Source organism: Hipposideros armiger, unplaced genomic scaffold, assembly GCF_001890085.2.
Source record: "Hipposideros armiger isolate ML-2016 unplaced genomic scaffold, ASM189008v1 scaffold_125, whole genome shotgun sequence".
NCBI lineage: Eukaryota > Metazoa > Chordata > Mammalia > Chiroptera > Hipposideridae > Hipposideros > Hipposideros armiger.
This window is the reverse complement of record NW_017731475.1, coordinates 2442333-2467849: the sequence shown is the minus strand read 5'-3', so window position 1 is coordinate 2467849 and position 25517 is coordinate 2442333. Positions and strand designations below refer to the sequence as shown.

The 25517-nt window shown below is 40.0% G+C and overlaps 2 protein-coding genes across 5 annotated transcripts in view; both read left to right on the top strand.

Annotated features, from left to right (window-relative positions):
• CMSS1 (cms1 ribosomal small subunit homolog) overlaps window positions 1–7337 on the top strand; it is a 345852-nt gene extending 338515 nt beyond the window's left edge. For all 4 annotated transcript variants that reach the window (XM_019648351.1, XM_019648352.1, XM_019648353.1 and 1 more), the window contains exons 9-10: window positions 5519–5607; window positions 7026–7337. In XM_019648351.1, coding sequence (XP_019503896.1) covers window positions 5519–5607; window positions 7026–7109 — 173 coding nt within the window. In that variant the 3' untranslated portion in view covers window positions 7110–7337. The remainder of the gene's footprint in view (window positions 1–5518; window positions 5608–7025) is intronic.
• A 4991-nt stretch (window positions 7338–12328) lies between these two features.
• LOC109385769 (cell cycle control protein 50C-like) overlaps window positions 12329–25517 on the top strand; it is an 18216-nt gene continuing 5027 nt past the window's right edge. Inside the window, exons 1-5 of the mRNA XM_019648330.1 lie at window positions 12329–12520; window positions 15642–15752; window positions 20711–20812; window positions 22100–22187; window positions 22584–22724. Coding sequence (XP_019503875.1) covers window positions 12329–12520; window positions 15642–15752; window positions 20711–20812; window positions 22100–22187; window positions 22584–22724 — 634 coding nt within the window. The remainder of the gene's footprint in view (window positions 12521–15641; window positions 15753–20710; window positions 20813–22099; window positions 22188–22583; window positions 22725–25517) is intronic.

The window sequence follows — 25517 nt, the reverse complement described above, 5'->3', positions numbered from 1 at the left end:
GTTTTCATTTTTGTTTGTTTCAGGGTATCTTTTGATTTCTTCCTTGATCTCATTGCTGACTCATTCATTATTTAGTAGCATGGTATTTAGCCTCCATGTGTTTGTGTGGTTTTCAGTTTTCTTCTTGTAATTGATTTCTAGTTTCATACCATTGTGGTCAGAGGAGATGCTTGATATGATTTCAGCCTTCTTAAATTTGTTGAGACTTGTTTTGTGGCCTAAAATGTGGTCTATCTTGGAAAGTGTTCCATGTACACTTGAAAAGAATGTATTTTCTGCTGCTTTGGGGGTGCAATGCTCTAAAAATATCAATTACATTCATCTGGACTAGTGTGCCGTTTAAGGCCACTGTTTTGTTGTTGCTTTTCTCTCTGGAAGATTTGTCTGCTGTTGTCAATGAGGTGTTAAAGTCCTCTACTATGACTGTATTACTATCAATCTCTCCCTTCGTGTTGGTCAATAGTTGCATTATATATTTAGGTGCTCCTATGTTGGGCACATGAATGTTTACAAAGATCATATTTTCTTGTTGGATTGACCCTTTCATCATTATGAAATTTCCCTCTTTGTCTCTTGTTATAGCCGTTGTTTTAAAGTCTATTTTTTCTGATATAAGTATTGCTACTCCAGCTTTTTTGTTTGTTTCTATTTGCATAAAATCTTTTTCCATCCTTTTACTTTCGGTCGATATGTGTCTTTCAATCTGAAGTAGGTTTCTTGTAGACAGCATAAGTATGGGTCTTATTTTTCTTATCCATTCATCCATTCTATGTCTTTTGATTGGATATTTAATCAATTTACATTTAAAGTAATTATTGGTAGTTCTTGCCATTTTATTATTCATATATTTTATCTCTTTCTTTTTCTTCTTCTTAAAAGAAGTCTCTTTAACATTTTTTGTAAAATTGGTTTGGTGGTGATGAACTCCTTTAGCTTTGTCTTGTCTGGGAAGCTCTTTATCTCTCCTTTGATTCTAAATGAAAGCCTTGCTACATAAAGTAATCTTGTTTGTAGTTTCTTGCTTTTCATCACTTTGAATATTTTATGACAATCCCTTCTGGCCTGCAAAGTTTCTATTGAGAAATCAGTTGACAGTCTTATGGGAGCTCCCTTGTACATAATTAAATGCTTTTCTTTTGCTACTTTTAAGTCTCTGTTTGTCTTTAACCTTTGGTATTTTAATTATGATGTCTCTTGGTGTGGTCTTTTTTGGGTTCATCTTGTTTGGGATGCTTTGCACTTCTTGGACTTATACGTCTGTTTCCTTTGCCAGGTTAGGGGAGTTTCCAGTCATTACAAATTCTCAATCCCTTGTTCTCTCTCTTCTCTTTTTGGTACCCCTATAATGCAAATGTTGTTACACTTGATGTTGTCCCAGAAGTCCCTTAAACTATCCTCATCTTTTTTATTCTTTTCTCTGTTTGCTACTCAATTGGGTGTTTTCTGTTACTTGTCTTCAAAATCACTTATTTGATTCTCTGCTCTTTATCTAACCTGGTGTTGATTCTATCTAATTCATTCTTCATTTCAGTTATTGTAGTCTTTATTTCTGACTTGTTCTTTTTTATGCTTTGTATCTCTTTGTGCAAGCTCTCACAGAGTTCCTTTATTCTTCCCCTAAATTCATTGAGCATCTTTATAATCAGTGTTTTGAACTCTGTATCTGGTAGATTACTTGCCTCCATTTCATTTGGTCTTTTTCTAGAGTTTTGTCATGTTCTTTCATTTGGGACATATTTCTTTGTCTCCGCATTTTGGATGTGTCCCTGTGTTTGTTTCTATGTGTTAGTTAGATCTACTCTGCCTCCCAGTCTTGGGAGGGTGGCCTTATGTAGTAAATGTCCTGTGAGACCCAGTGGCACAGTCTTTCTGATTCCCTGAGCTGGGTGCTCCAGCGGTATCCCTTGTGTGGGTGTGCATGCCCATCTGTTGTCTCTGATCCTGGATTGCTGTTGGCACATCAGTGGGTGGGATTGATCCTCAGGCTGACTGGCTGTGAAGACTGGCCATGACTACAGAGTGGGATTCTCTGTAGCGAGGCTCTGGTGACTGCTGAGTCTACCTTTTGGAGGTGTCATTTGTCCAGCTAACTGGGGAGTGCTGTGGTGTGGTGTAAATCCGGCTACCAGGTATGTAGGTTCTGGGGCTCTTGAGAAAGGCTCTAGTATAGACCTAAGTTAGCCACTGTCTGTGCCTGGCTCAAGGCCACTTGGTAAGAGCCACAAAGTGATCTGCAGTTGGTAGCTGCTTGTGCTGGGCTTGGAGGCACCTGGGAGAGGCTATGCTGCAAACTGAGGCCAGCTGCCACTAGTGCCAGGCTAGGGGCTGCTTAGCAAGAGGTATGGGGCACTCTGAGGCGGGCACTGCTTGTTTGGGATTTGTGGGCCTTTCAGAGATTTTAAGGAAGTCCACAGCTCAGACTGAGACCCGCTGCTTGTGAGGAACAGCCTCTGAAAGAAGTTTGGGCCTGCGAGCCAGTTGGGTGGGGTGAGTCCTCAGGGAATCACCTGGTTGGGGCAAGCAGCGTTAGCCAGCTTGATGGAGACTCAGATTTGCTGCCAGCCTGAGCCAGCAGGCTGGGTGAAGGGAGGGCTCAACAAAAGAACAGTGGCTCCTGTCAGCACTTCTGTCCTGGACAGAGCTGCCCCTCCAGCCCTCTTCCAGAAGCCAGACAATTCAGTTCCTCCCCATATGTCCCTGGCACTGTTCAAGCTGCTACCCCAGCACTGGAGCTCAGAGCAAGTGAGGCCATCAGTGAGTAGGCCCTTTAAGAGAAATGCCTGTGACTCCCGCAGCCCTCTGTTTTACCCAGACAGAATCCCCTCTGATTTTCACAGCCATATGTGGGGACTCCTCTTTGCAGCACTGGTGGTGTGGTTTGAGGAGCCCAGTGTGTATCTGAGACCCCTCGCTCCTCAGGGGGAACCTCTGCAGCCAGATATCCCTCTCAATTCTTAACCATTACACGTGCCCACATCTCCACTCCTTCTACAAGTCAGCATGGCTTCTTTCTATCCCTAGTTGTAGGAGTTCTGTTCAACTAGACTTCCGGTGGTTCTCAAGGGTTGTTGTTCTACAATTTAGTTGTAATTTTGATGTGGTTGTGGGAGAAGATAAACACAACATTTGCCTACTTCATTATCTTGACCAGAAGTTCCCCACTTTGTATATATTCTTATAAATGGAGCTCATACTGTGTATCATAACTTTATGATCTACCTTTTCCACTTAATATCTCTCATGAAGACTTTCCTACTCATGAAATAGTTTTAATTTTTCATTTTAATGGTTATGTAATATTCTATTGTAAAGTTATGTTGTTTTGTTCCAGTTTTATTGAGATATAATTGAAATATAATATTGTATTAGTCCAAGGTATACAACATAATGATTGTGTGTATGTGTGTGTGTGCATGTGTGTGTAGCAAAATGATTACCACAATAAATTTAGTTAATATCAGCTACTTCACATAGTTTCAACTTTTTTCTTCTGATGAGAACCTTTAATATCTACTCTCTTAGCAACTTTTAAATACAGAATACCCTATTGTTAACTATAGCCACCAGGTTATATATTATATCCCCAGAACTTATTTATCTCAATTTTTACCTTTTCACCACCTTCACCCATTTCCACCATCCCCACCTCTGGCAACCACCAGTCTGTTCTCTGTATGTATGAATTCAGTTTTTTTACATTCTACATTTAAGTAATACCATACAATATTTGTCTTTTTTCTCTCTGATTTATTTCACTTAATCATAATTCCCTCAGGGTCCATCCATGTTGTTGCAAATGGCAGGATTTCCTTCCTTTTTAATAGCTGAATAATATTCTATTTTCTATGTATATCGCATTTTTTTAAACCACTCATTCATTCATGGGCAGATTGTTTCCATTTCTTGGCTATTATAAATAATGCCGCAGTGAATATGGGGGTACAGATATATTTTTGAGATAGTGATTTCATTTCCTTTGGGTATATACCCAGAATTGAGAATGTCAGATAATATGGTAGTCCTATTTTTAATTTTTTGAGGAACCTCCATACTGTTTTCCATAATGACTGCACCAATTTACATTCTCACTAACAGTGCACCAGTGTTCCCTTTTCTCTACATTCTTGCCAATCCTTGTTATCTCTTATCTCTTGTCCTTTTTATGATAACAGGTGTGAGGTGATATCTTATTGTGGTTTTGATTTGCATTTCCTTGAGAATTAGTGATGTTGAGCATCTTTTCGTGTACCTTTGGCCATTTGGATATCTTCTTTGGAAAAATGTATATTCAGTTCCTCTGCCCATTTTTAAATTAGATTTTTCTTTTCTATTGAGTTTTATGAGCTCTTTACATATTTTATGTATTAACCCTAAGTTATATTGTTTCTTAACAATTCTATTATGGTAGGATATTGGCATTGTTTCTGATTTTTGCTATTATAAATAATACTGCAGTGATCATCTTTGCAAGAAACTGTGTTTAAATTTCTGATGTTTTGATTGAGATGTGTCATAGAAGGAAAATAATTTTTTCAAATCATAAGCATTTAAAGCTCCTTTTAATATAATGCCCAGTTGCTTTCCAGAGAGGCTGTATCTGTTTGCTCTGCCACCAGCTGTACATTATTTTTAAGGGAAGACTATTAACCCATTGTCTTTATTTATCATTTTTAAATTTTTCAGAGAGAGTTTTAAATACTAGGCATTATAATTATAAAAAGCATGAAAAAGTCTTTTGGGCAGAGAGGAAAATATTAAAATAATCACAGAGAAAAGTTGAAGGGGCATGCTGCAGTTATACAAAGGCAGGCTTCAGTTATGTTTGCGCATGAAACATGTAACAGCCTGGAGCAGTGAGAAGAACATGGGGAGTGAGAAGAGTTAACTGTGCCCAACTCTGAGACCTCCGAGGAACAGACAGTCCCTGAGATCCCTTCGAGCCCCACATTCCATTATTGTCTCTAGATAGACAGGAAAACTGTGGGAATGGAGTCCTTAAGTGGTTTACCAGTCTCAAAGGATAGCAGACTTTGAATAGAGCCTATTCATCTGAACTTCCTTTTCTGCCTAAAATTAATCTCCCAACCCTATCCTCATCTTTTTGCCCACTCACCCCCTCAGTCATGCAGACTCCGCTGGACTCAACTCCTCTGACAGGACACTACCCCATACCACAAAGGATCTTATCAAATCCCTGTTAGGAATGAAACTTCACTCTCTGAGGCTCCGTAAAATGGAGGCTTGGGATTGATTGTTTGCCAGCACTTGAGCATTTGACAAGCTTAGCGAGAGCAGCTTCTCTGCTTCCCTCAGAATCAGTGATAAGATTATAAGGAGAGCAAATCTCAGAGCTGCATTTGTTTTCCATTAAGCAAGGGTAGCATTTAACATGCAATTATTAGTTACCAGGGGAGAAGACAGCAAATGAGGCAAAATGCAACCAGGAGAATAAAAAGTCATTTTAATAAGCTATGTCATGAGGTCTTTACTGCAGCAACTGTCTCCCTGTATCTTTCAGGTGGCCTTGATTTGAACCCCTTAAAGTTTCTGGTTTTTGACTGGAACTGGAGAGATCAGAAGCTGAAACGGATGATGGACATTCCCGAGGTACCGTGTAACCAGCAGTTGCCTTTAATCTTTTCTTTTTTTTTTCCAAATTGATCTTGAGTTCAAATGCAGTCATAAAGTCTGTGACATGGGGAGCCAGCACATTCTGGCCTTTGAGAGTTACTCTAAAGTAATGACAATTACAGAGTCCATCTCACCTCTTACACTTAACTCTGTCCTTTCTATGTGTTTTAAGGAATCAGCTTTGTTTCTTCACTAAATGACCAGTGGCCTCTGCCCCACTAGGAACCATATCTATGCCATACCTTTAAAAAACAGGACGATCTGAAGGACTTGGCACATCTCCCTGTGCCTTGCTGTGGATACATGATCTTCTTTGCTTTTCATCCTTATAAGTACACTTGGAGACGCAAATCTGCCTCATTGCCTGAATCTCCACATCCCCCAAATCCCACTTGCTTAATTTAGAGGGCTATTTTGGTTTGGGAGGATGGGGACATTTTTTGATGTCTCAGTGGATTAAAACTGACTGAATACCTTTGTGGGCATAGCATTAGCTCATTATATATTTATGAAAGTAATCCATTATCATCATAATGTGAAAAATTGATTTGCCACCCACCGTGTTATCGTGGGGCTAATTTTTCAATCTAGCCAAATAGCTTTTGGAGAGAAAAGGATTTGTGCAGCAAAAAACATGGCTGCCATTCATCAACCAGGAATGAATCATGGGGGTAACTAGCAAAGAAGCGTGGCATTCCTTCTCCAAACATGCTGAATAAATTAATTTACCACATAAACTATATCCCCAGAATGACAAGACCTGATTATAATTGATTGGTGAGTTATATCAGACATCATTTCAAGTTGAGATAATTTTCTCAGTAATACTCTCTCTCTCTCTCTCTCTCTCTCTCTCTCTCTCTCTCTCTGTCTCCTGAACTGACTGATTTTTTAAAAACTGGTTTAACCAATTTTATGTCTGGCATGTGAAGCCATATTTGATGATTTCAGTTTTCAATGTTAAATGTGAGTAGTCCACCACAAGTTTTCTATTTATAGTAACAAGAAACGGTAACCACAAAAACCTTGTCACCCATAGTTTTTATTATGTTGATTATGTTTATTATTAGCCGTTATCCTATATCAATATATTATGTATTATATAATTGGGGCACACTTTGAATATCTTTGTGTGGGATTCTTTCGTATGAGATTTTATTTGGAGTGACTACAAGCAAGAGGGCATTTTAACAAAACTGATGTTTTATATACTATCTCTTCCTTACTTATGTAACTTTCAACTCTGGATAAAATATGGGTGAGAACTTTTATCATCCCTGATTCTGTCCATAACAGCTGCATAAATACCAGGGAGTCCAGATGGTTGAATTTATTCACCAAGACCATCTTTTCTTGATCTTAACCTTTTTTTTTTTTTCTTTTCTCTCATTTAGATAAGAAAGGAGGTGTTTGAACTTCTGGAAATGGGAATCTGCAGTCTGTGCCAGTCAGAATCTTTGAAGCTGGGCCTTTTCTAAGCCTGGGGCCTAATGAGAATTCCAGTTTTCATGGTGGGGTTTGCATCTCATTTAATGGCTCTGGTACACTGCAAGCACTCAGTAAATAGCAGCAATCGTTGGATTATGTTAGCTGCATCACCAGGTGGATCACTGGGAATGCTGGATGGGGGTTCTTTGACCAAAATGAATCTGTCCTTTGCCAACTTCCTGTGTAATAAAGTATCACCAGCTCGTTTTTCTTTCACCGACTGGCCTCTGGTGTGACTGACTGAGCAGGAAAAAGGAAAGCGCAGCTGAGCAACCTCCGGCAAACTGCTTCTGGCTCCGAGCCTCAGTTTCCTCAGCCGCAGGATGGGGATGCTTGTCTCGCGGGATGTTTAAGGATTTCATGTAATGGTACATGTGAACCAGATCTGGCAACTGTGATGCCTGGCCCCAGGGGGAAGGGTGGCGTATAACTACAACTGTCTTACTCATTTACTTTCTAACTTGTTATTTTAAAATAATTTCAGACTTACAGAAAAGTTACAAAAATAGTATAGAGAATTCCCATATCCCCTACCCCCAGCTTCTCCCAATGTATAACCATAGTACAGTTATCAAAACTTAAGAAATCAATGTTAGTACAGTAGAACTAACTAAACTACAGATTGTATTCAGATTTCACTAGTTTTTCCACTGATGTGCGTTTTCTATTCCAGGATCCAATCAAGGATCCCACATTGCATGTAGTTGTCCTATCTTCTCAGTTTCCTCAGATCAGTGACTGTTATTGTCTTTCCTTTGTTTCATGACCTTGACACATTTGAAGAGTACTGATGAGGTATTTTGTAGAATGTCCCTCAATTGGCGTTTGTTACTTGTTTTCTCATGATTTGATTGAGGTTCTGCATTTTTGGGCCAGAATACCACAGAAGTGATATGTCCTTTTTGATGCCTCATAGCAGGGGGTACATAATGCCAATGTGTCTTATTACTGGTGATGCCAACCTTGATCTCCTGGTTATGATGGTATCTGCTGATTTTCTCTACTGCAGTTACTATTTTTCCCTTTGTAATTAATATCTATCTTGGGGAAAATACTTTGAGGCAAATATCCTGTCTTTCCTCAAACTTTGCCTACTAATTTTAGCAACATTGGTAGTTCTTGCCTGAAACTGTTATTACTGTAGTGATTTTTCTGTTTCCGTTATTGCTTCAACATTTATTAATTGGAATTCTTTGGTAAGAAAGAGCTGTCTCTTACCCATTTATTTGTTTGTTAAGTTGTTTATTTATATCCGTATGGATTCATGAATGTTTATTTTGTCCTTTGGGTTATAACTCAATACTATTGGTTTTTATTTTGTTGCTCAAAATCACTTACTTTTTTTACTCATTTAAATAATGTTTGTTGATTATCCATTCTGTATCAAGTTCTTTTAGGGCTCTCAGTTACATATAGTCTGTCATGTTTAATTGTTGAAATATCCCTGAAGGAAAAGTGGTATTCACATTTTATAGATGCTGAAACTGAATCTCAGAAAGGACACGCATTAGTTTCAAGTACTAGAACCAGAAGTCAAACCCAGATCTCTCATTTTCGCTTCTGGACACCATGACTGCCTGTTTAGGGATTCAAACATAAAACAAATAAGAGATTTTTTTAAAAAGTAAACAGATGCCACTACTAGTATATAAAATTCCACATTTGAATGTTGTGAAATTTTAGATGAGCCTGACCGTCTAGCAAGTTTAACTCCAGCAAACATACACTTCCACAAACTAGGGACTAGCTGCTGGTGCACCTCTGTGGTCTGGAAGCCCAACACAGGGACTCAAAGGAAAGAAAAGCAAGTTCTATTTTGCAGGACCCTGACTCAGGCCCAAGCAGTTAGAGGAAAAAGAAAAAAGCCACCACAATATGAAAATTTATTCAAGCTATAGTGAAACTCAGCCTATTATTTTCATCCCTTTAATCATAACATGTGAGATGTTCTTGGCCAATTGTAAGAAAAAAAAATGGATCATATGCCTTCCCAACACGGGCATTTAACTTCCTGCCAATTGACGTGTCTTAGATTAATCTGGAAGAAAACACCAAGCATGATTGTATAAGAGGACACATTTGCAAATTGAGACATGCAGTCTGTGCATGTTAGAATTCAGACCAATCCACTTAGGCACTAGTGACTTACCAAAATAAAAAAATGAAACCATCATGAATATTATGTGTGCATGTAAGTATGTGTGGGTGTGACTATACCCCACACATATAACCACTTCCTGATTCTACACTCATATTTAGTACATTTGTGTCCCAGCAGTTAATAGGAAAAGGCAGTGAAATACGAGGCAATCACATATATACAAAATGATTGGTAATGCCTGAGTAGGCTATCTACACAGCAGTTAAAGAGAAATGAAAGCAAGGACTTTTTAAAAAAACTCACTCTCTGAAGTTTCTGATACTACAACAAAACAGCTGCTAACAGATCGTCATCCCCATATCAATCTAGAACAGTGTTTCTCAACCAGGGGTGATTAAGCCCTCCAGCAGCCATTTTTAGAGATGTTTGGTTGCCACTAGGGGGCTGCTGCTGGCATCTAGTGGGGGGGGGGAGGGGAGGAGAGAGTCGCGACTGGCATTTAGTGGGTAGAGGCCAGGGGCACTACTCAACAATCCTACAGGATAGCCCCCCACAACAAAGACGTATCTGGCCAAAAATTTCAATAGTGCTGAGCTGAAGATCCCTGTTCTAGAAATTTGAAAAGCAGAGCATATGAAATAAAATTGTATGCTTGAAGTGGATTTATTTAAAAGAGAGAAATATGTAAATACAAAAGTACTTATAAAACGTGTATCTGACTATCTATCTCTCAAGAACGTTGCCCCAGAATTGTGTTCACTTACTACCTGTGATGGTTCATTTTATGTGTCAATTTGACTGACCACAGGTGCCCAGATAGTTGATCAAATATTATTCTGAGTGTTTTTGGACGAGATTAACACTGAAATTGGTGGAGTTTAGTAAAGCAGATTGCCCTCTGTAATGTGGGTGGGCCACATTCTGTCAGTTGGAGGCCTAAACAGAACCAAGGGTTAGTCCCCCCTCCCCCACGGAGTAAGAGAGAATTCTGCCTTCCAACTGAACCGTCAGCTCTTCCTGGCTAGTGACCTTCAAACTGGGACATTGGCTCTCCCAGGTTCTACAGCAGCTTTTGGCCTTCAGACTCGAATTGGGATATCAGCTTTGCAGATTTTGGATTTGCCAACCTTCTCCATAATCTCGTGAGCCAGTTCCTTATAATAAACCTCTCTCTCTCTCTCTCTCTCTCTCTCTCTCTCTCTCTCTCTCTCTCTCTCCTCTCTCTCTCTCTCTCCATATATATATCTCCTATTGGTTCTGTATCTCTGGAGAACTATAATATACTACAATAGCTGTGAAGCTCTTTTTAGTTTGGGATTTTAGTTTGCTTTTGTTTTATCAAAAAACAAAAACAACTACAACTGGGGCTAGCCGAGTGGCACGTTGGTTAAGAGCTGGCTTGGGACACCAGAGGGCCCCGGTTCGGATCCCACAAATGAGGGCCAGTGACACTGCCCTCTACAGCTAAGATGCTGAACAACAGCTCAACCTGGAGCTGGGTTGCCGTGAGTCACCGGCGACGGCGTAGGCTGCAGCCCCTGCTGCAGTGGGTTGCCATGGGCTACCATGTGTAGCCAGCAGCCAGCGTGAGCAGCCAGCAGCCACTGTGAGCGGCCATCCAGAAGCCAGCGACTGATCTGCCTCACCTGGGAAGAGCGCAATGATGGTGCCAACTTGGGCCAGTGAAGCAACTGGACTGAAGTCCTCCACAACTAGACTGAAGAGAAAAAAAAAAAAGGACAGCAACTTGTCTCTTCCCCTCCCCCCAATTCCCCAGCACTGTTCTCATTCCCCAATTCCCCAATAAAAATCTTAAAAAAAAAAACTAAGGAATACTGCTCTTATTTGTTACTGGATTGATTTGTTACTGGAATGGCCTTTTTGCTAGGCATTATCTATGTAGTATAATCCCACCCAAGGGTGGATCAAGTACCTAGATTGCAAACATACCTGATATTTTGTTGGCTAATCCTGTGTATATAATCTAATCTTATAGGCTGTTACTGCCTTTTAAACCCAAGCTCTTGGCCATGTTTATTTAGTAAAACAAATTGTAGATGTGAACTAGAAGTGTTCACTACCTTCTCCTAGCACAAGGCTGTCTGGTCCCAATATAAGTATTTGCATTTACTTTGTATTCTTTCAAACTAGGGACATTTGCCAAAGTCAGTGCCTCCTTTAATACAGAAATCGTCCAGCATGGATTTCCCACCTAATGTTAATCAAGAAGGAAGATTATAGACTTAACCTAATTTTTTAAAAATCCTAATCCTACATCTCAAATGCATCTTAAAGAAAAGGAAGTAATAATTAACAGCCTATTGAAAATGATGTTAGTGAATTTCTAATAAGTGATAAAACCCCAAAACCAATAATAATATATCACAATATCGATCATCTAATCATTATCTGTCTTTCTCTTGCCTCATTTGGGCTAGTCCAAAGCATGTGCTTGGGAAAGATTAGAAAGATGGTTTTAAACTATATTTTATATTAGAGTCTTTCTTGTGGATGAAAAAATTGGAAGCTGCTGAGATTAGACATATGTGTTCTACAATCCTGTTTGCTCCTCCCTTTCTCATCACCAATAGCAAAGTTTGTAATCTGACAGCATTTCCCAATTTAGTTTGTTTTCATGTTAGGCGATAACCACATTTGGAAAAAAGCTGACAGTCCTAACTTTAATTTTTTGTATTAATCTCCAATGATTTAAACAGGTTCTTAAAGATAAATCCAGTTCCCCCCTTTCAGGAAGGCATTACCTTGACTTAGTCACCACATCCCAGAAATAGCCCATCAGAACTGCTTCCCAGCGCCACCAGATGTTGGTTTATACAAAACCTGCTGGGGAATAGTCCTTCTCAGCATGGCATTTAGCACCAAGCTATTTGAACCTAAGTTAAATACACCTAATAGCTGCTGATTAAAGAGAGCTGTGCTGCTGAGTGTCAGTTCTGGTTCATGAATAATTCCAAGAAGCCAAAAGACCGCAACTACAGAGAAAGGTTCACATCATTTTTAAGTTAATATTACCATTAGGTGGTATTACTATTAGTAGTAATGTTATAAATGCCTTAAAAGTATATCCTGGTCACCTGCAGCATCCAAATGGACAGCACATCCCAGATTTGTCAGTCCAGACTGCCAGACAACACCGCTTTGAAGCAGCAGCAATTACCCGCCTACCAGCTCCAGCTCTCCGCCACCAAGGTCCTCTCTGGCTTTTTTATCACAGGAGCATTCTGCCTTGGCATGGGCATCATCCTTATATTGTCTGCAAAGAGCACCAAGGAGATAGAGGTTTGTCCCTTCTTCCATGTTGAATGCAGTTTCTAAGAATTGGGACTGTAAATGAGTGGTCTGTGTGAAAACACAGCCCCTCAACAGGGAACTAGATGAGAACGGAACATCCCTTTTTCAGCTGGCAGGTAGAGATGATGACAGAGCCTCTGTGTGGTGGCTTTATTCATCCCTATCTCCTCTTGAGAACACTCGCTTTCACACTGGCCAGTTCAGCCATACTTATTTACAGGGCTCCGGGAAAGTCAGAAGGTTCTTATGCGGGCAGAGGACTGAGCAAGCCATTGATAGCGGTGGGAGGAGAGGTGAGGCCAAATGGCTGCCAGAGACCCATGAATCATATTAATAGAAAGAATGACAAGCCAAAGATAGAGGTCTCAATTTTGCCCGACTCAAGCATAGTGTGTTTCCCGTTGCACATGAACTCCCCGTGAGATCATCACTTGAATCTAGGAAAGGCAAGGACCCTAATCCGTCTGACCTCTTAAGGAGGTAAACCTGTGTGGTAAGAACAGAGAACTTGGCCATGGCTGGCTTGTTCACTGTATCCACAGCCTCTTCCTTGTACACTGCCCAGTACACAATAGGCACACGCTTATTGGAAAAATGAATTAGAGCAAATAGTGAGGACTTCAAAAAGGAAAACGTCGGTCCAGGTCCCATTCCTTTGATTGCCTTTCTATTTGTTTTCTGTTGCCACCTCCAGGCAGTTTATCTCTCCAGGAATTAAATGCCCCTAAATCCTTTTGAGCCCTCCAGTGTGGTATGTAAACCATTAGACCTCACCGGGTGGCAGAGACAAAATGGCAGGAAAAGATTAAACTTGCCTCGTGGAAGGGGATAAAGTCATCAGCTTCTAAGGTTAATATTCATTTCCAATAACGGCTCATCCTGTTTAATTTTTTATTTTCTTCTTCACCAGCCCCTTTCTTTCTGGTTCTTCCTCGCTTCCTATGTCATTTCTGCTTCCTCCCTTCTGGTCACCCACCCCCACCCACTGTGAAGGGCAGCCTCATGCATGTGAGGGGGACCTCAGTCCATGGTGGGCTAAGGCCCCTCTGCAGACAACTTCCAACAGAATGCTTTCATCAGAATGTTAAGGGGATTTTCCAATCGACTTTTTTTTTTTTTTTAGACACTCCAGGTAGGACTGTTTCTAACACTTTGCTTTTATACAAGAAAACCAGAAACCACCCAGAGTGTGGGATCCTCTTTTGGACATGGAAGTGTTTCATTATATTGGGTGATAAGATGAAGTATATACCCCTGGCCAGTGTAAACCTAGTAGAAAAAAAGTTCTGAGTGGGCTCTCTCCACTTCTCACTTAGACCTGGGCACAACAAGTAAGTGCCCTTTTCACAGTTCCCTTTAAGCCAGAATGCTAATTTCTGCTTCCCCAAAATTCAATAAGGCGCAGACTATAGTCTTTGCTGTCATTTTAGAGCTACAGGCTTACAAGGCCACTTGAGCACCAAAGTATGTGACAATAAATCAGAGATATGTTTTCCTTATAAAAGTTTTAGACCTAGAAAGCACCTTAGAATAAAGCCACCACACAGAGGCTGTGTCATCTACTCAAAAACCATTTGATCATGAAACGTTTTTTCCCCTAATTCTGCATTGATAGAACTCCAACACGAATCCATGGAGTAGAATGTATACTGCGACAATGACCTCACAGACCAATTAACTGCTAGATGAAATGACACTAAAGAACAAAATATGGACCCTGGAGATTAAATATTTAACTCAGGATCAGAGATTGGCCGAACCAGAACCCCTGTTTCCTCAGTCATGGTTCAGTGTGCTAGCTCTCAATTACAATACATCCTTGTTTTTTACTGCTTTTTAAAAATTAGATTGCAGTTTCACCAACAGAAAATGCATCAATATTTCCCAAAATAATAGTAGTTTAAGCCTTGCTGCTTGTTTCAAGAGTCATTTAAGTAAATATAAACATCTAAGTACAATTAAGTAGCCTTTTGGCTAATCTTTAATTTAGTACTAACACTTTACCTATTTGGTTTCAAAACTCCCAGTGGCTTTGCAAGGATTCGAAATTCCTTCTTTCTTAGTCTTCTCCCCCAAAGAGTCCTAAGTGCCATTGGCAGCTTACCAAGGACAAAGCCACTCCCTTGCTTCCCTACTCCTCCCCCATTCCAATAATTTTCTAATTACTCCTCAAAACAGTGGGGGGAAGCAGAAGGCCCCAAAGCAGCCATGACAGCCCCTGGGCACCTGAGACAAGCTTTCCCTGCAGCTAACCAGCAGCCTCTGCGGCCCCTCCCAGCCCCCAGCCTCCCTCCTTTTCAAGCCGCACCTTTACATCCTGACCCCTTCAGCCGCAGCTCACAGGATTTGCCCGTTTGGAACAACCACCCTTCTTTAGAAGAGTCCACTCGACCATTTTCACAGAGCTTTTAAAAAACAAAATGTAACAACCCTTTAAAATCGGAATTATTCCACATGCGTCAATAACCCTGCATTTGGGAAATGCTTTTTCTATGTTCAGTTATTTTTAATAACTTCCCCTAGATGCCATGTAAAAGTATTCGTTAGTATAAATATTTTCCATACAATAAAATGGAAAACCAGTGAAGTGACTTCCCCATGAAGCTAATTAGACTCAGGCCACAGGCCCAGTTCTCGTGAGACATTGACTAGTCCTTTCCTAACGACACCGCTTTAGGATCCAGGCGTGAGCCTTTATCTCAGCAAGTTACAGACACGTGCAACAGAAACACTGAATTCCAGGTCGGTGGCAAAATGCTACAGGTCCCGACACGAAGGACTGCACAGAGGCCCAGTCCTCCCGAGCGTCTGCAGAAACACGCGTCCTGCTCGCCGGGCCGCCCTTCATTCATGGCCCAGACAGCATGCTCTGGACGCAGAGAACTTGAAGACTTTGATGGGCTCAGGACTTGAACTTTAATATATACAGAGGGTGCCCAAAAAATGTATACACATTTTGAGAAAGGAAAAAACTGCATTAAAAGTGGTTACCATCAGCATAATTTTCATACAGTTTTTTCCTTTCTTAAAATGTATATACTTTTTTGGCACCCTCTGTATATACTCAGGTAACTTTTTATTAATAATTGTTCTCTTCCCTGCCTGACAGATCAATTACACAAATATATGTGCAGATTGTGCAAAACTGCGGGAAAATGCCATTAATTTTGACAAAGAATGCACCTGCTCTATTCCTTTCTACCTTCCAGAGACAATGCAGGTAAGTGAAATGCAAGAGCCTCCAGTTGGCTATATGCTGATCTCCTCCTGTTTCATACTTGGCAGTTCATGATTTCTACCAAAAGTTCCCGAAACTCAACATTAAAAAATAAGGCAAGGTGGGTATAGGGGATCTTATAAAGTGTTGACTTCATGTGCAGCTCTTACCCCCTTTCCTTTGGAATTTTCTTCTTCTCCTTTGTGTCTAAGTTTCCAGATTCTTTACCTACTCAATTTTGTAACATAACTCTTAACATCAATCAAACAGTTTTTACTCCAAATGTCAGTGCAAGAGGGTCGGTAGAGATCACTGAATCTAACCACTCATTTTGTAGTGAGAAGATTAATGGGCTGAGAGGATAAGTTACTTGGCCAAGGTCACACAGTGAGTTAGTGTCGGGGGTCACACACCTGGTGGGACTCTCCTTGGGTCCCCCCCAGGTCATTCTACATATGTAGTTGCCTCTTGGCCTGGCTAACAGGCACTGTGAAAAATGCCAAAGAAATATTAAGAGAAGTCCCTTCTCTTGGGCTGATTAAAGTCTTGTGTTAGTCCAGGCCCTCTGAGAAGCAGATGCCAAGACAGGATTAGACATGCGAGAGATTTATTGGGGGAAACTGCCTGTGAGGGAATATGGGGTGGGAGCCGGAGGAGGCTGGGAGAGCTGTCAGACCACAACACAGCTCTGACCCCTGTGAGGGAAAGGGAAGGGGAGAAGGAAAGAGGGATAGGAGGGGAGGAAGGGAGGGAAATAAAGGAAGAAGGAAGGTAGGAACTAGACAGCAGTGTGTTCTTAAGAACGTTTTAGCAAGGCTCAGTGAACTTGCAAGGTTACCAATGACTTCCACCTGGATAAACCCACAGCAAGTCCTTAGCGCCTTGTCAGCCTGCCAGACACTGGTGATCACTCCCTCGTCCTTGACACACTTCCTTTTGGCTTTCAGGATACCATGCTGTCTTGGATTTCTGCCTAGCTCCCTGGCTGCCCTTCTTTAGCACCTTTGCTGTTCCTCCTATTTTCCTAAGACTCTATGTTCAGATCTGCAGGACTTTAGTCTTAATTTTCAGCCTTCTCCTCCCTTGGAAATGTCATCTACCTCCTGGCTTTAAATGCCGTCTGTAGCCAACATTCTTTTATATCTCTAGCTCTTCCAGTATCCACACTTGTATTTCCAATTGCCTTCCTGATGTCAAAATTTGGATGACTAATAGGTATTTCCAAAACTGAACTGATGTTCATTCTTCCTCTTGCCTCCCTCCCCCCACCAAAAACAAAACAAAACAAAACCCTATTCCACCCACAGACTTCTCAATCTCAGCTAATAGTAGCTCCATCCATCTGGGGCCCAGGTCAAAGGCCCAGGACTCCCAGTCTCTCACACCTCACATCCAATTCACCATGTTGGCTCTACCTTCAAAACATATCCAAAGCCTGCCTGCTTCTCCACACCTCTGCTGCTGCCACCTAGTTCCACGCCACATTCGACTCTCACCTGAACTTCTACAAGAGCCCCCTCACAGGTCTTCCTGCTTATATCAGTGTCTCAACATAGCATCTAGGTTTCACTCTTTAAAGTGTGAGTGGGGCCAGCCGAGTGGCTCAGTTGGTTAAGAGCTCACACAAGAGTGCGAGCTCTGAGCAACAGCGGTTCGATTCCCGGCCCGAGCTGAGCTGCCAACAGGTGGCAGGATGGCTCAGCTAAAAAAACTAAAATAAAAAATAAAATAAAAATAAAGCATGAGTCATATCATGTTATTCCTTTGCTTAAAAATTCCTGCAATGGCTCCTCTTTCCACTAAGTGAAAAAGCCCAAGTCTTTACAAGGCCTGATATAATCTGGCTTCGTATTTCCTCTCTGACCTGATCTCTCCACTCTTTTCCCGCCTCCCCACTCCAACCACGCTGGACTCCTTGTTCGTTCCTCAGACAGTCTGGCATACCCTTGCCTTGCTCCTGGTGCCTGCTATCCTCTTGGCTAACTCCCCTATCTCCTTTAAGTTTTGGCTCAATCCTCACCTCAGGGAGGTCTAGCTGGCCACCCTGTTTCACCCCTGCACTCCTGATCCTTGTCACCTTGCTGTAATTTCAATTTTTCCCATAGTACTCATCACCTGCTAGAAATTAATGGTTTATTATATGTCTTGTTTATTGTCTCTCACTCTTGTATCTCAAGCACCTGTAATAATGCCTGGCATACTGTGGGTGTTTGATTAATATTTATTGAATGAACATATGAATCTTTGCTTCCTCCACAGTGCATGGCACAGTAGATTTCACATGGCAGATGCTCAAAAAATGTTTGCTAGTGTATAAAATGCATGGAAGAAAGATAAAATGCTAAATGCTAATGCTTTATGTTCCAGGAAGCTTTGGGTTTTTTTGTGTCTCTTATCTCCCCCCTGGATACCAGATGAAAGCATGTTGGCATCAGTAATAGTCTGAATACATCTAGATTGATTAGGGCTGCTCTGATCATTTTCATCAGTAAGTCAGATTTAAATGATAAGGAAATGGCTGACTTGTACTTAGGTTATAAGTGAACTCTGTATAAAGTCACTGGGGTAAGTTTTGCATATGTGTCCTTTGATTATAGGTCAAAATTCTTGTTCTCTACAGCTGTGCCCTTTCTTGCCTTCCTCAGCTTCCAATGCTGTCCCCCCACCCACCAAAGTACAAGTCAGTGTTGCATCATTGCGGGTGGGGGGACTTAAAACAACAGAGATTTTTTTTCCTCTCACAGTTCTGGAAGTCAGAAGACTGAAATCAATGTGTCAGGCAGGGTTGTTCCTTCTTGGGGCTCAGAGTGCTTATATTTCTGAAGAAAAAACCCAAAGGATAAAACCTTTCATGGGCTTCAGTTCCCATCTGTCTGTGTCCTTTGAAACCCCAGAGACAAATGAAGTGTTACCAGCTGCTGACCATTCCTTTCAGGCAAACGCTTTCCCGTAAAAACCCAACCCACTGTTGAGGGCAGTCACATGGCCTTCCAGTAGCCGGTTAGAACTGGTGACACACACTTGACCATGTGTCCACACAAGATCGTCTGCCTTAAACTCGGGATGCTGCACAAAGCGCCACCGATTTAAAGAGAAGAAACACCACCAAGTATGTGCCTCCAGAACTAGTCAAAAAGACGATGGCCTTGGAGGCTGTGTTAAGCAAAATCTTGGACAAAGATTCATTTAAAAAAAGGTTATTAAAACTCCTGTCCCTAGTGTGGTGAAAGTCCCCTGCCTGTTTGTTTTATCATTTATATAAATATATAACTTTGGGTGAGTAGAATTCTCTTTTAAGCTTCCAAGAAAATATGTGGTAAATCCCTTTCTGCGGATTTCGTATTTTCTATAGTTAAGGGTCCATAGTAGCGGTTCCTCCCCGGGTGAGAAAGTGAAACCATCGTTCCCGCGATGCCCTCACATCCACGCTCCTGTTACCGTGTTGCAGCCTCCCTCTTTGTCGTGGCCCTGCTCCAACCCTTCTCAGTGTTCGAAAGAATTTTCTCTCACAAGTGACTAAGGCCTCTGGCTCTTGTTGTTTTCTGTAACGGACTTCACTGAGTCATGCCCTTTATTCCCAGCCTACTCTGGGTACCAGCACCCGCTGTCCATACTCACCCTCTTAAAGGCCCTTGGTGTGGGGCCAAAAGTCTTTCCAAATGCTGTGTGAGAAGATCAATTCACTTGGGGAATTGTAAAGGAGTACTTTTGTATTTCTAGCACTGAATATAACACCTAACTTTGTGGGAGGCACTTAGTGTATGTTAGACGGTCATACACTTTTGAATGCAGGCCTTTAGCATTTTGGAGGTGGGTAGTATATTAATTATAAACAGCTACACTGGCCATTTCTATTTGCATTTTATATGCTGTTAGTAAAATCTGTATCCAGTCTGCCTACAGAATTTCCGGGCACTTGGCATATGACCATAAAGGTATGAAGCATGATGGTCGCCTGTGATTGGACTGCCTCATACGGCAGTATCCATGAAAAGGCATGTCTCCCGTGGCAGCAAGGCTACTTGTTGCTAAGGTGAAAAATCACCTTTTCTTGGATCAGTGAATTACTCCATCTTTTTGTCCATTACAAGTGGTCCACCATTTCTTGAGCAGGTACTGCAAGCCCGCTACTGTGCTAGATCCTAGAGATAAGAAGACAAAAATACCCGATGCTAGACTGCCAAGAGCCCGTCTCCTGCCTTTCACGTGCCCAGTATGTACATGCACCCAAGATGCTCAGTGGCTCCAGTTTTAGGTGATTCATGGCTTTGCTTTGAAATCACATTAATTTTTATGCCTACCGCAACCCCCAGGCAAAGCCTTTTCCCAGTATGGCTGGGAACTAACAATATTTATAAAATCAAATTTTATATAGAGAGAATACAAAGACTAGTTATAAAAAAATTTTCAAGGCAGGAGTGCAGTAGTCCATGTGAAAAAAAAAATTAAAAGTAAGTTATTTAGTCATTTTAATAATTCTGTATTAGACCAGAATTTTCCAACACTGGTTTTTGTTTGTTTGTTTGGTTGGTTGGTTTTTGAATGATTGCTTAGGTTTCTATATGATCTAAAGACACTTTCAGTTTCCATCATTTTTTTTCTGTACTACTTTTTATATTTAAAAAATCCTGCTCCATGGATGGTGTAGATGCTTGACCACTGCACTGTACACCTGAATCTGAAACAGAATAGTATTATATGTCAGCTATAATTTAATATATATAGTCACGGGATATGGATTATAGTATAAGGAATAGAGTCAATAGAAGTGTAATAGATATATACAACGTCAGAGGGGTAGTAGATTGGGGGAGGGGGGTTATTACTTTGTGAGGGGTGAAATGTATAACTATTACATTGTTTTGTACTCCTGAAACTAATTTTTAAAAAATCCTGTCCGTGTTTATTAACATTACAGTTTAGTGTTTTACTCTTCTCACTTTTTCTTTTTTCCTTTACAGGGTAATGTTTACATGTACTACAAATTATATGGCTTCTATCAGAACCTCTCTCCATATGTTCTATCCAGAAGTAATAGCCAACTGATGGGTAGAGATATAAAGGTAAGGCTTTATTTACTTTGACATAATACTCTTTTTTTTAACTAAATGGATTTTTTATTCTAGAAGACAGTATGGAAAATAAACTCAAAAGCTGAAGTTTTACAAGACAGAAATACTCATTTCGTTCTTGCATAAATTGAAGTACCCTTTCCCTATTGAGAAAGAGTACTTACCCTCGTCAGAGAGGAATGTGAATCTTGTCCAATTAAATGGTTATTCTTTCATGCATCAACCATTTTTTTTATTTGACAGCATTTTATATTAAAATTGGATACATACTGAACTGTCCAAGTCTTGGTAATAGTGAATGTGTGACAAGAGCAAATCTTCAAGTACCTCTCAACCACAATTCAGGATTTTATGTTTCTGTTTAATAAAGTGGATGACATACTAGAGCTGCTTCAAACAGTAGAGTTTTTGCTTCTTTGAATGATTGACACATTGATTGGATTTCAATATTATTTCTTCACACTTAATTTCTGTAGTTATCTTTAAAGTTGCCCTTTTTAGTTGATGGATTCACTGATCATTTTAATAGTAACCTTGAGTGGTTTGTCTCAGCCTGGCTCACCCTATATCTAGTATTGTCTTTCCTATAATTAGGGCCTTCAAACCCAGACAAGTTTAAGGAAATTGGGCTCTACTTGAATAAAAGCCTTTGCTTTACTTGAACAACCTTTCAGACCCTGTATTACAAAATTTTATTCTTGATAGATGATATTCAGCATGCTAACAAGAAAAGCTAAAATGAAACTTTTTCCTACTGACATTATTATATGAAAATGATGAACAAATGATTTTTAGCAATCACTCCTTTAAAAATATATTCTGGTTTTAAGGTGGATGGATTCCTTGCAATAAGTCATCTACCTAGAGACTCAGGACTTTTATACTTTTAGGAATATAAATTACACTTCAAAAAAAAAGTTTTAAAAACATTTTCCAGTGTAGACGCAGGGTGATGTGTAGCACAGCCAGCAAGGTAAATTTTCTTCCTACAGACATATTTGATATGCTATGTATTGCTAATGAGGGGGAAAAGAAAACCTGCACACATGCACTCTCCTGCACGCACGCGCGCGCACACACACACACACACACACCTCTCCAAAACAAAAATTTCCTAGTCTAAGCCAGGAGCCTGGGAAAAATCAGTTAGCAGTCCATAATCTTAGTCTGTGCCAATAAATCAGTGTGGATTGATTTACATTGCCAATGTTCTCACTTTCAACATTCTAAGGGAATTTACCAAAAGCACTTCTCATTCCTGTATCATCTTGCATCCAGGATGTTGGAAACTGTGCTCCATTCAGTGCGTCCCAAAATGGGACCCCCATCGCTCCTTGTGGTGCTATTGCCAACAGCATATTCAATGGTAGGTGACTTTTCTATCTCCTTGGTGTACCCTTTCATAAGTGTGTAACAATCTAAATGTCCAGAAGATCATCTCTGCAGCTGAGTGGGCAATTTAAAAAAAATTTTGTAGCCATTATGCATTGACTTATGATATTTTATTTGCAAGTAAGTTCTTCCTTACCAGAGATCTGAAGTAGTTAGGGACATGAGTTAAATGGAGCATAAGGGTATTTTTCAAGAATTGGGGCCTTGACAAGAAAAAGAATAGTCTTGTAATTCCAGCATCTATGGACGGTAGGCATGTAGAGAGTTGCTAACACCAAGGTTTATTTTTCACCTGTGTCTGGTTTTGCACGTCAAAGCGTGGCAAAAATACTTGCTTACACCTCTAACATAATTTTTAATTTCCTTACAGACACCATTATTCTTTCATACAATCTTAATTCATCTATACATATCAAAGTCCCATTGCTATCAAGTGGAATTGCATGGTGGACAGATAAACACATCAAGTTTCAGAATCCAAGTTTAAATAATGTTCCTAGTGCATTTGCAGGTAAGATCTATATATTAGTTTCCTTTTGTAAAAAATCTCATTACAAAAATGTTGGGTTTTGTGTGTGGGGAGGTATTTATGATTCCTCCTTCTTTCCTTCTTTGATGACTTCTTTTTTGTTCTAACTTTCCCTACCTATGCACACCTTCATCACATATCTATCAGAAACATGAAATGATTGGTGCCCTGGTTCCTCCCAGTTTACCATTAATAAAAAGGCAGTGTCTTTAGAAACTTGATGCTGCATCTAAGATTAGGGTGACCATGTAATTTATTGTCTGAACTGGTATGCTTTTGAGAGCTAAAGGGGGCACTAGAATAAAGTTATGTATTTATTTGAAACTTTTATTTATTGATCAATATATTGACAAGATTTTGGTAGGCCTATAAAATAATTCTATTCAAACTACTTTTAAAATGCAATTGTTTAAAATATTAAAATAATATGTCTTTGTACATTAAACAAACTTGTTTTTTAAAACTACCTTATTATCTAAACATTAAAAGGTAACATAAGCAAAATATTTATTCTGGATACATAGTCACATACTTTCTTGGCCATATATGTCTTCATTACATGCCCCTGTATTTTTCTAATGAATTTGTGTTGGTTTTATTCTTTTAAAAAACATTTTATTAGAATATTCTTTTAAATTTTTTACAAAATTACTTGCAATCTTGTTTAAAGTTGCAGTTTATGGTTAATCAATTTCAATTTGTTAACACCTTTAATTGATTCTTCGCTTTTGACCCTAATGTTTTTTTAATGGAGAAAATATCTATTGGTGCTGAGGTACAATTTCAGGGGTTTTTTGTATTGAAATGTGATAGTATTGTAACCCAAATATTTTCATAGGCACTGTATTTTTTCCTTCAAATATTTTTCTGTTTATGATTCTTTTGAATGTATTACTAAATTTAGATGTTACAAAATCTTAGACCTTCTTGATATTATTTAATTCCATTAGAGAAGAAAAATTTGTCCAGCTAAAAATAGGAGCTCCATCAAAAGAGTTTTTGTATAAATTGAGATATTCTAAAGCACAATTATAGAATTTAAAAATTAAATCTTGTATACATTTTGAGCTCTCATTATATAACATTTAATTATTCCCTTGGTTTTATAGGGGTAAATTTCAACATCTTCTTATTTGCAAGCTTGGTTTTCAATAATTACAATTCCCTAAATCTTCAAAAACTGAAGTTTTTTGGCATTCCATGTTTCGGATACTTTTTAAATTTTGTTCAACTATTTTGAACAAAATACAACTAAAAGTTAGAGGGTTCAGTTACCAAAAGAAGTTCTGGATCATTGCAAGATGCATCATTTGATATACAAATAATAAAAAAGTTGAGACTAGAAGAAAACTCATTTGCTCTAAATGAAAAGTCATGCTCACATGATATATAAATGGACCTTCTGTAGCTACACGACGTAATGCATTGTCTTTGGATATACTCTTTTCAAAATAAGCACAAACTCTTAAAGTAGATTCTGATGTTCTTCAGCAGATTTATGTCTTTTGATTTTCATGTGGGCCATTGGCATCATGATGGTTCCCATGGTAGGGAGTAAATGGCAACCAACTTTCTTCAGAAACTGTACTTAAATTTACATCAAAGATATATGTTTCATTTTTAGCCCTTCAGAGCTAAAAGGATTTACTAGCAAATAAAAAACTGATACCAAACAATAAAATAGTTATGTTTTTACACCATGTAATAAATAACAGAACCAGTGTTGCAAGAGAGCTCAAACTACTCTCAGTAAGACCGCTGAGCATCTTTCCCACACTAGGTCCTGAGCATGCAACAGAACCTATAATTTCCCACATTTCCTGCTGCTCCCACTGACTTGCAGCCTGGCAGCTTCATGCGTCTCACAGGCCAAGACAGAGGCTGTAGCCTAACTGGCTGGAATGTCAAGCAGCTGCCAGGGGTCATGTTGGTTTTGACTGAAAGGGTCTCTGGTTATCTTTCATTAATCACATGTTAAAGTGAGACTCCATTCACTGCACATGAGCGCCTCCTACACTATAGCTAAGACTGTGGTTGGAAGCTGGAAGGATAAAATTGTACGTACATCATTTGTTTGGGAAAAGTGCTAAATCAGATGGGATAACAGACAACAGAGATAAACTGGGACTGTCTTAATGCAAACAGGCATGTATGGTCACTACATAATTGAATTCCTAGTTTTTGAAAGGAGCTTGGCACCCTCTGTTGTTTTGTCTTACCACATTACCACAGGCCTGTAGCACACAGGATCCTTGGCTTTCTCTCGTCTCCCACTGCACTTTGTTCTTACCTCTGTTTTAAGAGTTACCACATTATGCTACAGTGATCTGTTTGAGTACCAGTCATCCCCACTTCAGTCTGTGAATTCCTTGAAGGAAGGGATTGGATCTTATGCTGTTTTGCATCCCTAGTGTTTGATACATAAGTGAGCAATCAAGAAATGCTTATTGTTGGGCCGGCCGAGTGGCACATTGGTTAGGAGTTGGCTTGGGATGCCAGCTCTGAGCAGCAGGGCCCCAGTTTGGATTTCACATGAGGGCAAGTCACGCTGCCCCCTCTACAGCTAAGATGGTGAACAACAGCTCCGCCTGGAGCTGGGCTGCCATGAGTGGCCATCCAGTGGCTGGCGAGCGACTGCCTCACCTGGGAAGAGCACAATGCTAATAGCTACATGGGCCAGTGAAGCTACGTCCTCCACAACTAGACTGAAGAACAAAAAGGACAGCAATTTGTCTGTTTCCCTTCTCTGATTCCCCAACGCTGTTCCCCTCCCCC